At 47.6% G+C, this 20,945-nt stretch overlaps 1 protein-coding gene across 2 annotated transcripts; it reads right to left on the reverse strand.

The window, feature by feature from the left end:
• Positions 1-262: 262 nt before the first annotated feature.
• On the reverse strand, positions 263-20,945 carry FRMD8 (FERM domain containing 8). Of its 2 annotated transcripts, none has more exons than XM_032955971.2 (11): positions 20,747-20,945; positions 17,049-17,252; positions 12,727-12,894; positions 11,556-11,657; positions 9,920-9,978; positions 6,620-6,786; positions 5,945-6,190; positions 2,180-2,312; positions 1,625-1,780; positions 1,229-1,508; positions 263-964 (listed from the first exon to the last, which is right to left on the reverse strand). In XM_032955971.2, the coding sequence occupies exons 2-11, from the start codon at positions 17,119-17,121 to the stop codon at positions 840-842; spliced, it is 1,509 nt and encodes a 502-aa protein (XP_032811862.2). In that variant the 5' UTR covers positions 17,122-17,252; positions 20,747-20,945; the 3' UTR covers positions 263-839. The 2 variants fall into 2 exon arrangements, with proteins under 2 accessions (XP_032811862.2, XP_032811861.2); XM_032955970.2 differs by having other exon boundaries at positions 9,899-9,978.

The raw sequence follows: 20,945 nt of genomic DNA on the forward strand, positions 1-20,945 counted from the left end.
CAGCTTTGTCCAGTTTACCTCTCGCTATGGCTGTGGTTACCAGTCACGTGCCACCTTACATGCCAGCGACCGGGAAAATATTCAGTGAGAAATTAAGCTCCGTCGTCACCCGACACGAAGCCAGCGAGCCCCATTCCAGACATGAACCTGTCGCGGTGATTTGGCACAATCACGGGCGGTGATAACCGTGATAATTACCCCCCACCGCTCGCACACCGTTATTGCTAACGGAACCAGCGCAGAACTCACCAAAAGCGCTGACAACTGCTCAAAAGTTTTACTCAAAACGCGTAAAAAACAACGAGTGCTAACACTGGGGGGGGCGGGCGGCCGATTGTTCACGCGTGGACGCGCTGAGGGGTGGGGGGGAGGGAGGGGCGCAGGAGGGACGCCGTGCTGGGGCCCGGCCGTCCGCGGTCGGAGGGAGTGTCATCGTCCAGACAGTCGCTGCGCTGTGTAAACATTCAAATAATTGGTCTCGTGTTGCTGCTGCCACGTTAAGCATTGCGCCACGCATCGTAAACGCTGCCACCATGGCCCATCAATCACCGCGGCCCCCATCCCGGGATGAGCCCAGCAGCACAGTGGCGGCGGCGTTGGAGGCGGTCGAGCTAGCTGTGGCGGTAGTGGCGATGGCGCCGGCACGCGTGTGGAAACGCGCGCCTCGCCGCGTGCGATTGTCGTTGCCATTATCAGCCGGTGTTGCAGGTGGAGCCGGCGGCTCCCGTCTTATCAAGGCAAGCTGTGCCCATTCGTGACCGTTGTCCCCGACGTCCACCGGTGTGCGAAGTTGGGGAGGGGGAGAGGGGGGGGGCCACGCCGGGCGTGGGAGGGAGGCGCTAGGGAGCCCCGTCGCCGGTGCCGTCCGTGGCCGCCACGGTGGCATAGGCCTTGCCAGAGACGCTGGGCTGGCGCGAGAAGAAAGAAGCGGCGCGGCGTGGCTTCACGCGCCGCAGTTCCTTCCCTGCACAAGCACACGGGGGCAGCGTGAACGCACGCACACGTGCAAGCGAGTGTGTGCACACGATGGTGCGCGAGTGTGTGTACACGTGTGTACATGCACAAGCACACGGGGTGGTGTGAGCGCACGGCACACACAAGTACACACTCGCAACACGAATGGGTACATGGGTGTATACTACGTTTGTGTACCGAGTGAGGTGGGAGCATGTGTGTACCCTCCACATCCGTGTGTTGGTGTCCACCCAGCAGTGGACCCATGACCCACCGTCGTCCACATATGAGATGGTGGACAGCTGCTCCACCCGACTGTCCAGCACGCTCTCTTGCCGCTGCAGTTTCCCCCTACGCCTGCGCCCCCTGGCCCCTGCCTCGGTACTGGCGGTGTTGGGAGCCCCTCCTTCCGATGAGGGGCCCGTAATGACACCGGGCTCCTCGGGATCGCTAGAGGTCACTGGGGTCACGGGGGCCACCGAATTCAAGGGGGTGGCAGGGGTCGTGTGGCTCAGCTCCATGCAGTGCTCGATCATCCCGTTCATCAGCTCAGCCTAAAAGCGCAGGAGAGTCCACGGGTGAGCGTGTAGGTACGTGTACAGTCGAGGGCACAGGTGAGCGGATCGGCAAGTTTACAGGTTAATGGACGGCTGCAGGTAAGGGGCAGCACCTGTTTGGAGTAGACCTTGAGGAGGCGGTTGACGGCAGCTCCATCTTCGGTGCCGTCAAACTCTAGCCAGAGCGCGTGGGCGTCGTCCGGGTGCTCCTCGTCGGGCCCCGTCACGTCCCACGACAGCTCCGTGTGGCGCAGGCCCAGCAGCACATGCTGAGAGCACGCGATGACGAGACACGGCAGGGAAGTGGTGTAGATGTGATTGGGCAAATAACCAGTAGCGCCACGTGAGATATGTGGGCAGGATGGGGGAGGGCCGATTGCCAAGACAGGCATTCCATAAATCCAACCTAAGAGCAATGGTGGGACGTGGTTCCAAGAGCTCTATGGGTCTCTGCACGAGTCTGCAGGTATATGTATAAGCCTATAGGTCTCTTATGAGAGTCGAAGAAAAGATGGCGGGGAGAGTGTCTCCTGTGCAGCAACTGTGGGATCTGCCGGAGAATAGAAAGTGTTTAGCGAGGTGGTGGTTGCACGAATGGCTTTGTACACAATGCTATCTTGATCTTGAATTGACTAAAATCGACCCAGTCGTAGTTGGGAGGCCCCCACCTTCTCCTTGACGTCAATGATGTAGATGCCTTCGAGGGAAATAGCGACCAGCACAGGCTTACGGCCGGCTCCCACCAGGCGGAGCATCCCACCTCCTGCGGGCCGCTCAACCTCGCCAGAGAAGAATGCACACCTACACACACAGAATCATACGTTCATATACACTCACACATACGCTCACAAACGCTCAGACAGAATCATACACTCATATACACAGACAAAATCACATGCTCATACACACAGACAGAATGAAAGAACCACCCCTATAGCCTAATACCAAATTCACGGATAAATTTCAGTGACCATAAAAATTTCAGCACCCTGCACGCCACATCCATCACGCACAGCACGATAACAGCTGCACTACTGCTCCCCCATATACACTCATATACACAGACAGATCCATACCCTCATATACACATAAATATAGACAGGATAATACCCTACTCTTTGGTGCTTTCGGTAAAGTCACGTAGTTAGAAATAAAATAAAACAAATCACAACGTTTCGTTCGCGACACAAGCGGTCGTCATCAGGCCTGATGATGACCGCTTGTGTTGCGAACGAAACGAAACGTCGTGATTTGTTTTCTTTTATTTCTAACTACGTGACTTTACCGAAAGAACCAAAGAGTATGGATTCCTGCAGTCACGAAAGCTTCAAATCAAGATAGGATAATACCCTATTTGCCTACACACACATATACATACACACATATGCACGCACTCTTACATATCAATCAATAAATCATTAATTATGTATCCAGCTCACCTCCCATCAATAAAAATGTCTCGGAGACCTCTACATAAAATAACAATTACATAAATGTCCAATACTTACATAACATACAATTCATTTACTTTAAAATTAAAAGGAAATGTACCCGAGGCAATATCAAGTAAACCTAATACAAGATTACATTATAATTAAACATTATTATTAATATCAAGCAAAAACATCTATCTTGCCTTATGTAACATTACGATATTGAAGATGAACTCAGGAGATTTTTTTTGTTAATAAACTGTTACATTTATCTAAACAATCTGCTCCTCTGAGGTTTATGGGGAGAATGTTCCATAACGGAGCCAGACAAAAGATGCATCAGATTCGAGGAGCTACAAGGCAGCAATGCGAACTACATCTCAGACACGTGGCAGGCACGTCATTCTTGAGGTCAGAGAGGTCAGGCGAGCTGGTGCCGTGTAAATTCCTGTACGTTAAGGTGGATTGTTTTTATGAATATCAAGAATAAGCACTTTTGGTATTTTGCGTACTTTTGGTATTTTTCCCCATTCCTTTTGCGCAGGGGCTATCATGAAGGCACGTTGTTTGACAGGAGGATATAGTCTGCCAGTAGGCAGCAATGTTTCTACATGGGTCATCTCAATTAAGTAATTTGCGGTGTTATCTTTCAAACTTGGCAACATTGAGATCATGACCCCAACACGCAATGGCCTGCACAATTCGAATGACCTCAGGGAATCTTTTTAATGTCCACTGTGAAGCAGACGATGAATAAACCCGGAGTAATAAAAAGAGCGGCCTGCTGCGCCACCGCCCTGTGTAACCGCAAGCATGAACCATGAACAGAATCAGCATAGGTATTTATACTGGAGGAATCCGATGAACTATAAAGCTCTTTCTCACAGATGTCCAGTAGGGGCAAGTAGGAACGTTACAACAACAAACAGTACAAAAAAACACGATGGGAGTGCAAAGTACAGGAAAAGCAAACAAATCACCCAAAAACATACAAATAAAACTAAATCATCCCCATCCTACGAGGCAAAGCCCACCGAGGTATTAACTTACTTTTTAGAAGTGACAAGGCCACGAATCATAGCACTAGAGATATATGCTCATAAAAACTCTAGCTAGCAGCTACATCCTGCACTGAGCTTAAGAAGGTTGCTAAGCAAAAGGGGCACATAATGAGAGTCAAGCTTAGAGGTTATAAAACGTGTGACACAGGATCCTCTGCATCCCCTTAAGATTAAAAATGGATGTATACGGGAAATATGTATATGATAAACAAGCAGTCCATCCCACAGGAGAGAAGTGCTTCTACAAATCTGAGAACATTGTCTAGGGTGACCCTTCAAAGCTCCTCACAGAAGAGAGATTAAGGTATTATTTTGCAGGCAGCTAAATTAAGCCCAGAGAAGTGTCTAAAAGTTGTCTAGTTGCTGCTTTGTGCCAAGAAAAAGTAACTCTGTCTCACTCACACTGAGCTGAAGGATTTTGGAGGTCATCCAAAAGGGAATGTCCATAAGACATGCCACTAAGTTGTCACAGTGGTAACACTGGTGCCTCACTGCAAGAAGCTCCTGGGTTCAGGTTCGATTACTGACTCGGGCGCCTTTCTGTGTGGAGTTTGTATGCTCTCTTCCTGTTATGCATGAGTTTTCTCCAGGTTACCTGGTTTAGAGCAGCCTGCTAACAGCGACACTACCGCTCGCTGCTTATATGTATGTGAACTCCCTTCGCAACGTACGTAGCCAACCGTGATAATCGGAGGTACGAAGGACACACAAACTAAACACACACTGTCACACTGACACAGTGTGACACGTACCATGATCTATCCACTGCTACTTATATCAATGAGCGGCCTACACTGGATACATGTAAGGAATGTACACTCACACACTCGCACACTAAACACTCACAAACTCAGTCTCAAATTATTCGGTGATGCTGCATTGACAGTGGTGCACGAGCACAAATAACGAAAAATCTCATCACATTCGTCAACAATCCTGAAGATCATTTAGATTTGTAAGGAGCCCCCTAAACAATGGATCTCAAAACACCATAAATAACACTACCTTAAAATTAATCACGAAAATAAGTGATCTTACGGGCAACGACCCTCCTTCAAAGCACATATTAATTTTTTTATGTGTTATTGACGAGCACGTTCAGTTTATATATAGTCTCAAGACACTAAGGCACACGCTCGCACGTACCCACTCAATTTCTAATCAGATGTTTTGTTTGTGCAAGCGCTGTTTATTCATTTAAATTCATTTGGAAAATTAATAGGACGGCTAAAAATGCATATGCCCTTCCAAATACAATGCACCCTACTCGTGACCACAATAAAAATGTACTTGTCCTTTGTATTTTATTGAACGTATTAGAGGGCGATTTAAGCGCATTCATTATAAACGTATCATTGGGGACGCAATGAATGAGATTGAAGGAGAAATGAGCCTCGCCTGACAAATTCCATCAAATTATAAGCAGCTCTAGCCAGGAGGCCACTGTGGACATGACATAAATCTCAGCGTGCATCGCCAGTGGAGAGTTAAGGTGAAACATTTCTGAGAAGATGCTCAACTTATAGGTATCAATGGGCAACTCTGAATGCAGCAACGTGAGTTATTCCTCATACTGCCCAAAGGAAACCCAGTCACAGGCACGAATCCATTTTCTCGTGCACCTTTGAGTCGGTTGCATAGCTATCGAGTGTGCAGGCCGTGCAACTGCACAAGGGGCCCACGACAATGTAAAACATCTTCACACCACACCCCTGGTTGGCCTGGGGGTGGTTTGGCCAGGCACGGTAGGCTGTGTTTTACCTGTGGTGAGGTTGTGTGTCTGAGCAGGATACCTCACTCTTAGTAGGGTGGTGTGGCCAGGCATGGCTGGGCAGTGTCTCACACCTCACACATAGTATGGTGGTTGTGTGGCTGGACGTCTCACCAGTAGTAGGGTGCCACACCAGTAGTAGGGTGGTGGCATGGTAGGGTGTCTCACCCGTAGTAGGGCAGCTGCTGGCAGATGTGCAGGTACTGCGTGAACAGGGGTGTTCGCTGGGTGCAGGCCTCTGCGCCCTGTTCCCTGCACAGATTCTCGTAGCCCTGCAGCAGCACTAGCTCCCGTGCTGGGGGGCGGCTGCCCCCCCCCGATGTCCCCCGAGACAGCAGCCCCGAGAGCAGCCCCCCTCCACTCACCCCGCCGGACTTGCACATGTGGGGGGGCAGGTACTCGCTTAACGACGTTCTGGGGCACAGGGGGCAAAAGTTCAACGTGTGAGCGTGGCTCCCATCAGTCACCACCACCAAGGCCAACACCGACACGCAGGTCTCGTGGCAGCCTGTTCTGTACGCCGACGGCCCAGCCAACACGACTGCGGTAATGGCTTTTACTGCCACGCGGGGAGTGGCGCGACTCGCGTGACCATCCCGTTTATTAATCGGAGGGGTGCGGCGAGAAGCAATCAGAGATTTAAGTGCTTGGGTCGCCAAATCCAGTGATTATGAACAAGTAGGAATTTACTCTAAAGGTCCAATTAATTACATAAACAGCAGCACTTACAGGGACGTGTAACTTAGTGAGGAGGAAAGCGCTGAGATGGTGGATAGTTGAAGCGGTGATGTCGGTGGCGGAATTCAGCGGGAGGGGGGAAGGGAGGCCGAGGCTGGCGCTCACTTGATGCGGGCGGCGGTGTGCTGAGCGGGGTCGTGAGGGCCCAGCTCGATGGCGCAGGTGAGAACGCCCAGCTGCGTAAGCACAGCCGGGTCACATGGGTAGCGCTCGGCCAGCACGTTGCCCTTCGCCTCGCGGTACAGCAACCCCAACATCTCAGTGTTTGTCACCTACAGACACGCACACACTCTATATATATACAAAGTCAACCACACAAAGATCCCCCTATGGCCTGAACACACTGTTGGGGTAAGTGCTGTTTGTAAGCACCTATGCTTGTCCAACAGGGTACATGAGGGGATGGTGTGGCCAGCACCTCACCTGGCTGCCTTTGTGTCCCCAGTGCTGATGTTTACACATAACACCTGGTACTCATTTTAGGCCGAGTCGACGTAGGGCAGGCCCAGAATCGGTTCATGTATTCGTCAATGATGTTGGCAGTGAGTTTGTAGCATAGTGCGCCAAGCTCTTCACTTCCACTTCTCACACAAACGGGCATACGATACTCACACATATAAGAATATGGTTTTCCCCTTTTTTGGCAACAAAACTGACACCTTTTTACAAGGAATCATGTCTGCATTAACCACAATACTTGTGGTCAAAATGCAAACAAAAGAATAATATATGCATTGTCCTTGAAACTGATTGGTCCACACCAGAAACAGCTTTCTTTTGAGCCTCGTCTCAAACGGTGCCAAACCAGAGGATGCCAAAAGGAGTAGAGCTCAAAGACAATACACTATTCAAAGTAATGAGGGTTCGGGGTAAGCATCTACATCACTATCATATTCATATTCACACAGTGGATCACCCAGAAACCCAACGAAAGAGACTGAAGGGGATGAATAATTTCCACTGTAAAAGCAAGTCACTCGTTTCAGAAAAGAAAATTGAGTGCACATAATTAAGTTTCTGATTATGTATGATATTTAATGCACTTAAAATGAAGCACACATCAAGAATTAATAATGTAATTATCATTTAACATTTATGAAAACTTCACAATTCGGCTATCACATGCAAACATTTCGGGGATGGGAAACTACTACTTGGATGTGCCTCTGCACAAACACTGACACGCGTTTATATTATTACAAAGACAAAGATACTCCCCTATAGCCTTGACATAATTTTGGGGCAAGGGCTGTTAGCAAGCACCTTTGAAAGCCGGCATGGCAAATGAGGGGGTGAGTGGGGTCAGCACCACGCCCAACCGTCTTTGTCTCCCCAGTGGCAATGTTAACACACCACAGAAGGTACTCATTTAAGGCTGAGTAGACCTAGGGGAGGCCCAGAACCGGATCAGCTAATCGTCATCGGTGTTGGTCGTGAGCGGGAATTTAACTTGGGTCGCCGAATTCATAGAGCAGCGTGCAAACCACTGCTCTCTCCCCCCACACATATATACACTAATTTACTGTATATATAAAAACACACATCTCGATACAGTAGTATGGATTGTTGGGGAAAGCACTCTTCAAGATTACCTATTACGCCCATCACAGTGCATTAAAGGGTGGTGTGGACACACCAGAATCTGTCCAACTTTGTCCATCCAGTGCTAATTGTCTACAGACAGCACCACACTCGCTTAAGGCCCAAAACATGTTCGTGATTCTTGCAACTGATGTTTAGCTGTGGCCGGGAATCAAACTCATGTGACTGGTTTTATAGCGTAGTGTGCCAATGCCACTGCACTGCATGTAACAATACACACACCAATCGTATATATACGCAAAACACACGTGCACATACACAGTTTAAAAACCTATCATATTCATCATAAAAGTGCCTCACCAAAACAAATTTCTGTTAGGTGGCAAGGTTATTGAGGCATACTGAGAGATTGATTTGTATTCTTGGTTCTTTCGGTAAATATATTTTTATTGTTTCCCTTCTACGTGACTTACCGAAAGAACCAATCACGAAAGCTTTAAATTAAAATTTAAAGATTGATTTGTATTTATGGACCACTGCCAACAGTGAGCCAAATGCAATGTTTAATTTTATACATACGCATATGCAGCATAGAAATACAAAGATCCCCTGTGTAACCATACTGGCTGTTGGGGCAAGTGCTATTAGTAAGCACTTGTTCAGGCTGGCCTGGCGTATGAGGGAGACGTGGCCGAAACTACACCCAGCCACCTCTGTGTCCCCAGTGCTGATGCTTACACACTGCACCAGGTCCTCATTTAAGGATGACCTTGGGGGAGGCTCAGGACCGGTTCATATACTCGTCTCTGATGTTGGCCAATAAGCGGGAATCAAACTCGGATGCCCGATGGTTCATACCACAGTATGCTAATCACTGGACAACCGCTCCCCCCTGCGCGATTACAGACACACGAACGGACGTGGTCAACTGGTGCCAGCTCCCTCCACCGTACACAACACGAGCGCGGGCCCCGAGCCGTGGCCCCCACCCTCCCTCGCCTCCAACTATGCCCCCCTCCATCCCGAAAAACCCCCACACTCCGTGCTGGCAGTCAGTCAACAGTGGCACAACTCGCCAAAATTATATAATCGCATCCAAGGCTATAACCGGAGCCCGTTATGCAAGTGCCATAATGGTAATTGTTCACCACGTTTTTGACTGGAATTGTTCAAAAATTTCAAACGCAAAGAGCACCATCACGTGGCTCATTATCATCAGCCATGATCAATCCACTGCTGGATGAAGGCCTCCCCAAATTGCAACCATGTCTAAATTGGGATAATTGGTATCAGCAGGGTGAGGACGGAAGGAGGGAAATCAATGACTGAAGAGTGGCAATATATATTTTCCGCGAGGCAGTTAACTTTCATTATGAAAGTGTCAGATGTGAATTTTCTCCAGGAATCAAGACAGCGTTTTGAAATTGAAGAATTCATTGGATAGGTTGCCCAGCTTCTGCTAAGGCTGTCTGAAAACACTACAGGCAACAGGGTGGCACCATCGTGCCTCACAGCAAAAAGATCCTGGGTTCGATTCCAAATTCAGGCAACTTTCTGTGTGGAGTTTGTATAGTCTCTGCCTATTCTGCACGGGTTTCTTCCAGGTTCTCCAGTTACCTCCCATAGCTAAATAAACAATGTAACTGATATTGGCCAAAACATACCAATACTAAGAAGTTACCAGCAAATAACTCAAGTGGGAAAAAACAAGGCAACATAGTCCCCTACTGCAAAAACTTGACAGGACCTTCCTGAAAAAGAGTCTCGAAACGTTACTGAGTGACCAAGCAGACAAATAATAACTACAAGCTACAACCCTCGCCTACAAACCACAAAACACACCATGGGTTGAGTGGCCTTTACCTCGGCTTCTCGGCTCTTGGGAAAAAACACGTTCCTGCGGTAGATGAGAGCCGGCACATCTGCAGGGGGAGAGACATACAGCGGAAGATGGAAACATGTATACACTAAGGGGAGACACGGACACACAGCGGATCATACAAACACAGCGGGAGACAGACACACAGCGAGCGATAGAGACACAGCAGAACACCCTGACTCAGAGGGATGAAGTTGCATGGGGGGAGACAGACATTACACATACTGTAGTCACAGATACATTAAGACACAAAGACAAAGATCCCCCCTATCGCCTAAATACTCTTTTGGCAAGTGCTTTTAGCGAACACCTATGAAGGCCAACATGGCATACACGACGGTGGATGGTCAGCACCACGCCAGGCTGTCTTTGTCTCCCCAGTGGCAATGTTTAAACATCGTACAGGGTACTCATTTGAGGCTGAATTGACCTAGGGAAGGCCCAGGACCGGTTTTGATCATCATCACTGGTGTTGGCCGTGAGCGGGAATCGAACTCGGACCACCCGGTTCGTAGCGCAGCGCGCTAACCGCTACACTACCACTCCCCACACAGACACACTCTAGCACACTCACACTCGTGTACATGCACGTGTGCGCATTCGCACACACACGCAGTTACACACAAGTGGATGAACGAGTGCATCTAGTGCGTAAGAACAGATTGAATCAATGCATGGATAAATGGCAAGTTTTCACGCTGAAAACACAGCTATTGTAATAAGATTGAGCCTTGATGTAACAGAGCGCGCTGCCCCTCACACTCACGATGCGTGCAGCTAGAGAGCCCGCAGGGCGAGGCTGGAGCTAAGAGAATAGAGGTTGAGGAATAGCACGCATCTCAGCCCTTCATCACCCATAATAATATTAATATTATTCTTGTTTACCCAAAAAAGCCTCAGTGAGCCTCAAGACTCGTTTTCAGGAGGGTCCTGCCAGATTTTCAGAGTAGAGGATGATGTTCCTGCTGTGTAATCCCAATTGAGCAATATGCAGACATTTCTTTCAGCATTCAAATGTTTGGCCAATACCAGTTACAGTTCGTGTTTTTTTAGAGTGAATATCAGTTCAGTTCATTTATTAGGTATAGCCAGCCCTGTGAGCCATTCTGCTCTTCAATCGGGTGCAACTGCAACAAACAAAAACATGAACAAGAAACATCTTAAAGTGACTACGCGCAACAGAAAATCAGCAAAGTATATAAAACTATGGGTGAGTTTGGTATTTAAACATTTCAGAGTTTGGGACTTTTCAGGACAATTTTGGATATTTTTTGGGAGCTTGGACAAATAACATCATGTTGTATCTGTATGTATCTTCGGACTCACAAACGTGACGTCACTGGACGCTAAGTGTCACCGTTTTTTTCCCGTGGGAAAACAGGAGTGGCATCACATTCGTGACATCACTTCCCTTGTTGGAAGAATCAGAAATCAATTTTCTGGATAAAGCTCAAGTTACCAGAAGGCGTCGATTTAGAGACGAGATTTGGGCTCAAGGTAGTGTCAGGACTGGGATTAGAGCTAGAAAATGGGCTTGGGACAGAGCTATAAGTAGCAGGAGGGTTGATGGTGGTGCCAGGGCCGAGGTTGTGGCGTGTATTCATGGCGTGGGGCCCGCACCGTCATGGATGTGACTCAGGGGGCAGTCGGTGAAGCGGTAGAGGAGGTCTGGCCACTGACGGCACAGGCGGTACGGCTGGTGGCGTGGCTTCAGCTGCAGTTCTGCACATGCCACAACATGGCACACCAAGGTTAAACCATCCCCACGGCACTCCACACCCAGTCATACTATGGTAAAGTATGGCCCTCCACACTGAATCACTCCACACCACATGTAGCTAAGTGATATCAAAGAGGAAAAATCCCCCGTTTATCCTTAACAGACTGTAGGGGCAAGTGCTGTTAGCGAGCACCTATAAAAGCCGGGACGGCACACGAGGGGGTGGGTGGCCAGCACCATGCCCGACCGCCTTTGTCTGCCCAGTAGCGATGCTTACACACCGCACCAGGTACTAATGTGACATCACACCCACAGCGTGACGCATTGAGTCACGCCACAACCTCAGGAGGGGGCGGGGGAGTTTGTGTTTGTTTTTAGATGCAAGCAGATTGAGCCATGCAGGATCAAGATCAATGTCTTTGTGCGAGTGAGTGAGATTATGCCTTAGCCACATCAGCAACAGCACCGGGTGAGCACGAGGTGGTGTATGGTGGTGGTGTGGTCAAGTGAGGGTGACATTGCCAAACAAGGGTGGCATGGCCAATTGTGGGTGGAGTGGCCTTGCAAGGCAGTGTGGCAGAATGATGGTGGAGTGGCTGAATCAAAGTGGCTTCACTGGGCGAGGGCAGTGTAGATGAGCAAGGGCATTGATCATGACTGGATGCCGGCAGGGCCTTAACGGGGCATAACGGCTGGCGTCATCCCCTCCCCGCCCCCCCGCTGTGTGGGGAATGCGGTAGAGGAGGTGCGCACCTTTGTCCACTTCTGGAAAAACTTTAGTGAATAATTTTTTTTTACTTAGGGATAGACGGGGAAATGGCTCTTGCTTTCTCATGTAGCCTGTTTCAATCCTTTGCTGCCAGGAGGAAAAGACGAATTACGTACAGTTTTCTAGGTATTCGTGCCTGTTTGTGCTTGACATGCCCTCAATGTATTTGACGTGATGTAATGTTCTGGGGGGTGAAGAGCAAAATGGCCATGGACAATGTTGTGGAAACTAGAGAGGCGAGTGGCGTGTCCCTGATAAGAGTAAGATGGTGTGGCCAGACGTGGCAGAGTGGGCAGAATCACCGAGCCGTGACGATATGAGCCACAGAGCGAAGACGTCGTTGGCGAGGGTTGGGAGACCGTGTGCCTCCTGCAGGTAGTGGCACAGCTCCCCAGCCGTGACACCTGCGCCATTCTCAACAACTAGTGGCACCGGCATGTCATCCGCCAAGTAGACACACAGCTCCAGCGCTACTCACACACAAAGATAAAAAGACAAAGACCCCCCACCTCGTTTAGCCTTCACAGACTGTTGGGGTAGGTTCTGTTAGCGAGCATCTATGAAGGACGGGACAGTGTGTCCTTTAAATATCTGGTTAATTCATAGGTGGGGTGCCCTGAAATATCTGTTTTCTGAAGAACACACACCTCCAAGGAGACCATTTTCTATGAAAAAAATAGGTTCTACCCTTTCTGGCAATAAAACAGGTGAAAAGATGTTCAAACACCAAATATAAACCTTTCGCAATGAATCCTGTCTGCATTAGCCACAAATACTTGTGGTGAAAATGCCAACAAAAAAAACATGCTCTGTAATATATGCATTGTCTTTGAAACTGATTGGTCTATATACGAGACAGCCTTCTTTCGTGCCAAGTCTCACCAGTGTCAAACCAGAGAATGCCAACAGGCGAACAGTGAAACATACAAATATGGAAAGCAAGATAAATAAAATGGAAAGACCAGATACCACCAAAAACCAGGATAAGATTTCTCTTGTTTACCCAGGGGTCAATTGAGTCTGACTTTTTTTTTCAGCCAAAATTTGTCTCATGACTGTAGTTCAATTGTGGGTAATGTTAAATTTTTTAGCAAATTTGGACCATGATGCCGGCACACAAAAGTCTATTCTTGCGAATTGTTAATGTCCACTGTGAAGCAGTTGGCGCATGTTTTTCTCGGGTTAAGACACCCGCAGTAATAACCAGGGTAGCCACTGGAATCGAATTGTGGACATCTGCAGAAAGCAACGAACGTGCTACTGCTAGGCTGTGTCACCGCTCTAGCGAATTCGGGAATGCATAATCCAATGCTGCAGTCTTTATTCTCCAGTTTATTATTAAACTGGCTAGGAGGGCGCGCTGCATGAAGATGCAGCTAACAATTCAGCATTGTTTTGTGGGTTGTTTAATTTGTGAGGCTCGTGAGTGCGATTTTCAATTCCTTCATATTTTTGGAAAGATTATATGCACAACAAGACTGAATAGCCACCGACACTTTGTCGAGGACACTATTCCCAGCGGATAATCCCCATACTTCAGCACTGAAATAGGGAGAATGCGTTCTTGTCCTCCCCCCTACATCCCTGATTAACATGGTTGGTTACATACGGTGCAAAAGAAGTTCAACATACATACATACTTCGTGAACACCTGGGACAAGACAAATGCATCTTTAATTCTAAAGCCAGTGTTAGTACCCTGTTTGAACAATAATCGAGACATCCTTAATTTATTGGGGCAATTCATTTCGGTATAATCACCGAGTTGAAAGTTTTGCTAAATTTCACTCACCCCTTCGCTCACAAACTCTCACAAGAAAACCCCTTCACTCCTGCTTGTACAACCGTTCAATAATACTCTTGTCAATCTCATTCACATACCCTCCATTTATTGACTCGCACCTTCATTAACACACCTTGCTACACACTCATACACGCTAACACGCACATACCCCCATCCCTTCAACGCACTCGGTTACACTCTCAAAAACAATAATCTTCCTATAGTTGTTGTCGGTAATGATAAGCAATATGTGAAGGCTGGTATTGCACACGAGTGGGTGGTTGTGGCCACCTCGTGCCCGGCCGCCTCTTCTCGCACACGGTCTCTCCCTCACACACCCCGCAAGGACAATGGTGATCTAACACGACGTGTACTTTGTTCTTCATCGTCGCGTCGCTGCTCGTGTAATTTAAAGCGGATCTATGTAGGCACACGCACACACCAACATACACACGCGCACCTATTTAGAGAGTGCTCCAAACACACCGGACGCCTGCCTATGAACAAATTACATAATTACTGTGGTTTCCGGAGGGACAATTTGACGATTACAGATTCCACACAAATTGGTCAATTTATAAAAAGTCAGAAATAACACAATGCAAAGTGGCCTCAAACACCACACACTCATTTCATAGGGGCTTGGGCCAGATGGGCTCGCATCTCTCAACACGCACGGCGGAGTTAGAGGGCGCGTGTGATGGGACGGGTATCGGAGAGTACCAGAGTGTGCGTATAGTGAGGTGGTCTGTGCACTGCGCTACGAATCCGGCGACCCGAGTTCGATTCCCGCTCACGGCGAATACCAGTGACGATTGTCTGAAATGGTCCTGGGCCTCCCCTAGGTCGACTCAGCCTCAAATTAGTACCTGGTGCGGTGTGTAAATATCACCACACGGGAGACAAAAGCTGTCGGGTGTGGTGCTGGCTACCCACCCCCTCATGTGCTGTGCCGGCCTTTATAGATGCTCGCTAACCGCACTGGCCCCAACAGTCTGTTACAGGCTATACAGGGGATCTTTGTCTTTGTTAGAGAGCACCAGAGAGTGTGCAAAAAGTGAAGTAGTCTGTGCACTACGCTACGAATCCGGCGACCCAATTCCAGCTTACGACCAACATCAGCGACTAATATCTAAATTGGTCATGGGCATGCCTGAGATAGACAACGCCTTAAATGAGTACCTGATTTGGCGTTTAAACATCAGTATGAGACGTAAGGGTGACCAGGTGTGGTGTTGGCCACATCACCCTTTCGTGCATCGTTAAGAGGTGCTCACGATCAGCACTTGCCTTAAAGTCTGTGTGGGCTGGATGGCGAATCTTTTGTCTTGTGTTTCTGCGCGAGGGAGTTAATGAGATGGTGGTGTGTATGTGATTCGCTCACTTGTGCAAACCCGCTGGTGAATTAACTTACCGCATATAAATCCCACTAATTTATGTGCTATTCATTTTTATGCGCAGAAACGCGTATCCACTCAATTTATGCGCAGAGCCAAAGTGATTTGCGTTAGGCAGCAAAGCAAAGTTTCAAACAACATGCCAAGGTGCAGCGGACTTGGGAGATGTCACTGCAGAGGCGCAAGAGAATTCCAGTTCCCATTGTGCTTGCCGCAATCAAAGCAAATTATGAGTACAATAGTTCAGTGCGGAAACCACCATGCCACCGCTCCCCACACACAGAAACTGACAGAGCAGTGTGCTCTTACAGGATGGGGTGCAGGTTGTATGTGTGCAGAGGTGTATGCAACATTCCATGTTGCATAGTGGTAAACATGCTGCCCTTAGAACTTGACAACTCAATTTGATTTCTGCTCACGGCCAACACCAATGACGATTAACTCAAACAGTTCTGGGCGTCCCCTAGGTTGACTCCGCCTATAATAAGTACCTGGTGGGTGTACACATCGCCAATGGGAGACAAAGGCAGCTTGGCGTGGTACTGGCCACCCACCCCCTTCTGTGCCGTGTTGGCTTTCATAGGTGCCCACTAACGGCATTTGTGACAACAGTCTGTTAAAGGCTATATGGGGTATCTTTGTCTTCTTCTGTGTACTGGAGGTGTTTGAGTTGCGGGGTTGTGAGTGCGTGGGTGTACGAGTGTGCTTGTGGAGAGGGTATGTGCATATGTCTTTGTGTGCGTATGTGTGCATTTATGGGTTCTGTCTCTATATTTAGGGGACGGTGGTGTAAATGTGGCGTAATGCACAGCACTACGTAACCGGCGATCTGATATTTGGCCACAGCTAAAATCAAAGGTACCCGGTGGCGGCTCTTGCCACAAAAGGCTCTCGTGTGCCGTGTCAGCCTAAGTAGGTGCTTGCGAACAGCACTTGCTTCAACTGCCCATCAAAAACTGAAGGCAAATGTTTTTATTTCCCTGTGTGTACATGTATGTGTGTCCTGGGCTGGTGAGAGCCCTTGACACACACCGAGCCAGTATGCCTCTTCGCTATAGCTGTGGCAGCTATTCACGTGCTACCTACAAGTTGACCAGTGAGCCGGAAAATATTTAGTGATAAATGAAGACCCGATTGTGCCTATGCATGTGTCTGTGCATGTATATTTCTGTCTATGTATGTATTATGGACCTGTGTATCTATGTCTACCATGTGTTTGTACATGTATGCATGTGCATCTTTGACTTTTGTCTATATTTTGTGTGTATGTCTACATGTCTTTGTGCAAGTATGCATGCATGTGTATCTATATCTGTGTCTGTATGTGTGTCGTGTGCTGTGCCGGCCTTCATAGGTGCTCGCGAACAGCAACAACAGTCCGTTAAGGGCTATATGGTGGATCTTTGCCTTTGTGTCTGTATGTGCATGTGTGTGTCCCACGCACGCCGGGCTGCAGAGTTGACGCTCTCCTGCCTCGTCAGCCCTGGCTCCCTTCCTCCCTCCCCGACAGTTGCCATCTCCTCCTCGTCCTCCGCCTCCTCCTCCACACGTGAAGTCGTGGCTCACTGGAGGCAGCAGCCGAGGCTCATGGGGCCTTGAAAAAGGCAGCAGCAGCGGGGGGTTCTCAGCCTTGCTCACTCCAGCGTACCTGCCGAGAGGTTTGGGGGCAGACCCAGCATTTTAATTCTCACACGTGGATCGGTTTTACACGTTTTAATGAGCGATTGTGGAGGTGTCAGGCCCCGTGATAGTCCTGTCAACACAAGACAGCATCAACAGGGTCCCATCAAACCGTTCATACGACTGGAGAGCACAGACAACGATCACTTATTGACCCAGGAAAGCGACACTGAGTAGGAAATATTTTTTTTCAGGAGGGGGTCTGCATTGGAACGTTTGGTCAGCCCCAATTAAATTCTATGTGTTCAGCTATGGGAGTAAAGCAGAGAACCCGGAGGAACCTATGCAGAACACATGAAGGCGCCCGGGAATCCAACCCAGGACCCTTCTTGCTGTGAGGCACAAGTGTTAGCACTATGCCACAATACACCTCCAATTAGCACGATAGGTTACGTCCGGTGCGAAAGACGTTCAACATACATACAAATCAAGCCTACTGGTGACCAAGAGGCAGTGACGGAAATTCCACATTGCCATGGCGGAGGCGAGGCTCTAAGTACAGCAAATTGCCTGTTGACTTGTCAGTGTGGTGGTCGTGTACTTGTTTTATCGACTCGGCAAGCGTTGGTGGCAACGACGACGATGATGTTGGGCTGAGATTTGAGAGCGGGTAAACGGGTCCCCCAATTGACTTACGGATAATTGGATAGGGGGGGGGGGGATTAAGGGGAACCTCCTGAGACCCCGTAGGAGGGGTTCTTCTCCATCCCGAGTTGTCGTTGCAGTTGTTAAGTTGCCGCGATTGCAGACGTGCGTGTTATATAATCTAATTCATATGTATTATTTGTTGTTGTGGTGTTGTTAAGGTGTACTGTGGTGATGAGATGTAGAGTGGTAGGAGTGTCTCTAATGCAGCTGTGTAATTGCGTTGTTGTATTGTGGCTAATGTCCTTATTACTCATTGGTTTTTTCGGTAAAGTCACGTATGTAGAAATACAATAAAATTATATTAAAACAAAAAACAATCACGACGTTTCGATCACAACGCAAGCGATCTTCATCAGGTGTCAAGAACAAATCACGGAGGTAAATACAACAAAAAGATGAGAGACGAGAATTCAACAAACCTGAAAAAACATTATGTGAAGCACATCCAGTCAGGCCAACAACACAGACACTTCCTGGCGGACCACGAATTTCAGAAGAGTGTTAAATTTCGTGTTCAACCTTTGGATTGCACATACCAGCATAGATAGAATTAAAAATACGAGGTACACGGTCAGTAGAAATACATATACAAGTCCACCAAGAGGTAAGGAGGGAGGAAAGACGGACAGGGAGGCAGAGAGAGATATATAATTTTATTGTATTTCTACATACGTGACTTTACCGAAAAAAACAATGAGTAATTTTATGCAGTCACGAAAGCTTTAATACTTTATAATGTCGTTATTGTTTAGTTGTTGCCGTCTAGTTTAGTTGCAGTGTTGTAATTATAGTTGCAGTTTGGTTGTGTGATGTGGATTTAATAATGTACTGTAGTTTGTTGTAGTTTTGTTGCTGCAGTGTAGTACAGTAGTTTGTTTTATTTGAATGTGTGTGGGTGATTTGTTTACCTTTCGTGTACTCTGCACTCCTGTTGTGTTTTTGTGTATTGTTTGTTGTTGTAACGTTCCTACCCGCCCCGACTGGACGGCTGTGCAAAAAGAGCTTTATAGCTCATCGGATTCCTCCTGCAGTTTAAATAAATATCAGGATTCTGTTGTATGGGGGCGGTTTGTTGGCTGGTGTGGTTGTATTTGTTGTGATAATTGCTGCCGTGATGATGTTGGTTGTTTTGATGTGGACTTTGTCCAGTGTGGTTTTATTGTGGTAGGTTGTTGTAGTGGTTGTAGGTCACCTCAGTAAGTTGTGCTGAAGTTTGCTGGTAGTTGGTTTAGTGATAACTGTTGTCCAGTTGTGTTATTGTAGTCGCTGTAATTGTGGTTTAGTTTTGTTGTTACCTCGGTTATAGGCTGCAGTATAATTATCGTAGTTTTAATATAGTTGCATAACAGTATTAGTTGTTGTTACCTCAGTAGCAGCACTGCAGTATGTAGTAATTGTAGTATAGTTGTTGTTTTGTAGTTGTAGTATAGTTGTTGTGGACGTCGCAGTCTCATTGAATTGCAGTATAGTTGCCAGAGTATAGCAGCAGCAGTGTTTGTGTTGTTAACTCAGTAGTAGTAGTCTAGTACTTGTATAGTTGTTGCACTACAGTAGTAGTAGCAGTTGTGGAAGTTGTCGCCGTCAAGTTAAGTTGCAGTATAGTTAGCGTGCCTGTGTGTGAGTATAGCAGCAACAGTGTTTGTGTTGTTAACTCAGTAATAGTAGTCTAGTAGTTGTTTAGTTGTTGCACTACAGTAGTAGTAGTTGTTGTGTAAGTTGTCGCCGTCAAGTTAAGTTGCAGTATAGTTAGCGTACCTGAGTGTGAGTATAGCAGCAGTAATAGTTTGTGTTAACTCAGTAGTAGTCTAGTAGTTGTATAGTTGTTGCACTACAATAGTAGTGGCAAGTTGTGTAAATTGTCGCAGTCAAGTTAAGTTGCAGTATAGTTAGCGTGCCTGAGTGTGAGTATAGCAGTAGTAGTTTGTGTTAACTCAGTAGTAGTAGTTGTATAGTTGTTGCACTACAGTAGTAGTAGCAGTTGTGTAAGTTGTCGCCGTCAAGTTCAGTAACTTAGCGTGCCTGAGTGTGAGTACAGCAGCAGTAGTAGTTTGTGTTGTTAACTCAGTAATAGTAGTCTAGTACTTGTATAGTTGTTGCACGACAGTGGTAGTAGCAGTTGTGTAAGTTGTCGCCGTCAAGTTAAGTTGCAGTATAGTTAGCGTACCCGAGTGTGAGTATAGCAGCAGTAGTAGTTTGTGTTGTTACCTCAGTAGTAGTACAGTAGTTGCAGTATAGTAGCTGTAGTGATATAGTTGTTGTATTGTAGTGGTTCTGAGTTAACGTCGTCACATTAAGTTGCAGCATACAGTACCTGCGTATGAGTACAGCAGCAGTAGTTTGTGTTGTTACCTCAGTAATAGTACAGTAGTTGCAGTACTCATATAGTTGTACTGCAGTAGTTGTTGTGGAAGTTGTCGCCGTCACATGAAGTCGCAGTATAGTTACAGTACCGGAGCGTGAGTATAGCAGCAGAAGTAGTTTGTATTGTTACATGAGTAGTCGTAGTCCTAGTAGTTGTAGGATAGTTGTTTGAGTATCGTTGTTGTACTGTAGTATAGTTGTTGTTGTGGAAGTTGTCGCCGTCACATCAAGTTGCGGTCTAGTTGCCGGAGTGCGAGTGTAGCAGCAGCAGTGTGTGTTGTTGTTACCTCAGTAATAGTAATCTGGTAGTTATAGTAAAGTTGTTGTAGTATCGTCGTTGTACTGTAGTATAGCAGTTGTTGTTGTGAAAGTTGTCGCCGTCACATGAAGTTGCGGTCTAGTTGCCCGAGTGCGAGTGTAGCAGCAGCAGCAGTGTGTGTGTGTTGCTGTTACCTCAGTAGTAATGAGACAGTAGTTGTACGTTGTTAGTAGTAGTCGAGGAGTTGCTGTAGGAGTCTCAGAGTTGAGTTGTTGTTGTTGAGTTGTTGTCGCCTCCGGCCTTGCTACTCTCGGCTCCACGGGGCGCGGCGCGCGCTTCACTTCCTGCGCGTGACGTCACCACACCGTCCCCCCCCCCCCTTCGCGTCACCCG

This window comes from Petromyzon marinus, chromosome 17 (genome assembly GCF_048934315.1).
Source record: "Petromyzon marinus isolate PM22_M1 ecotype Great Lakes invasive population chromosome 17, UKy_Petmar_22M1.pri1.0, whole genome shotgun sequence".
In the NCBI taxonomy this organism is placed as follows: domain Eukaryota; kingdom Metazoa; phylum Chordata; class Hyperoartia; order Petromyzontiformes; family Petromyzontidae; genus Petromyzon; species Petromyzon marinus.

Coding starts and splice junctions, on each gene's coding strand:
- FRMD8 (XM_032955970.2), bottom strand. CDS start 17,121: ATGGCAACTGTCGGGGAGGGAGGAAGGGAGCCAGGGCTGACGAGGCAG. Junction 6,787..9,898: donor TAAAGGCCACTCAACCCATG/GTGTGTTTTGTG, acceptor GCGTGTCTGTAG/GTGACAAACACTGAGATGTT. Junction 1,781..2,179: donor TCATTGACGTCAAGGAGAAG/GTGGGGGCCTCC, acceptor GCGTGCTCTCAG/CATGTGCTGCTGGGCCTGCG.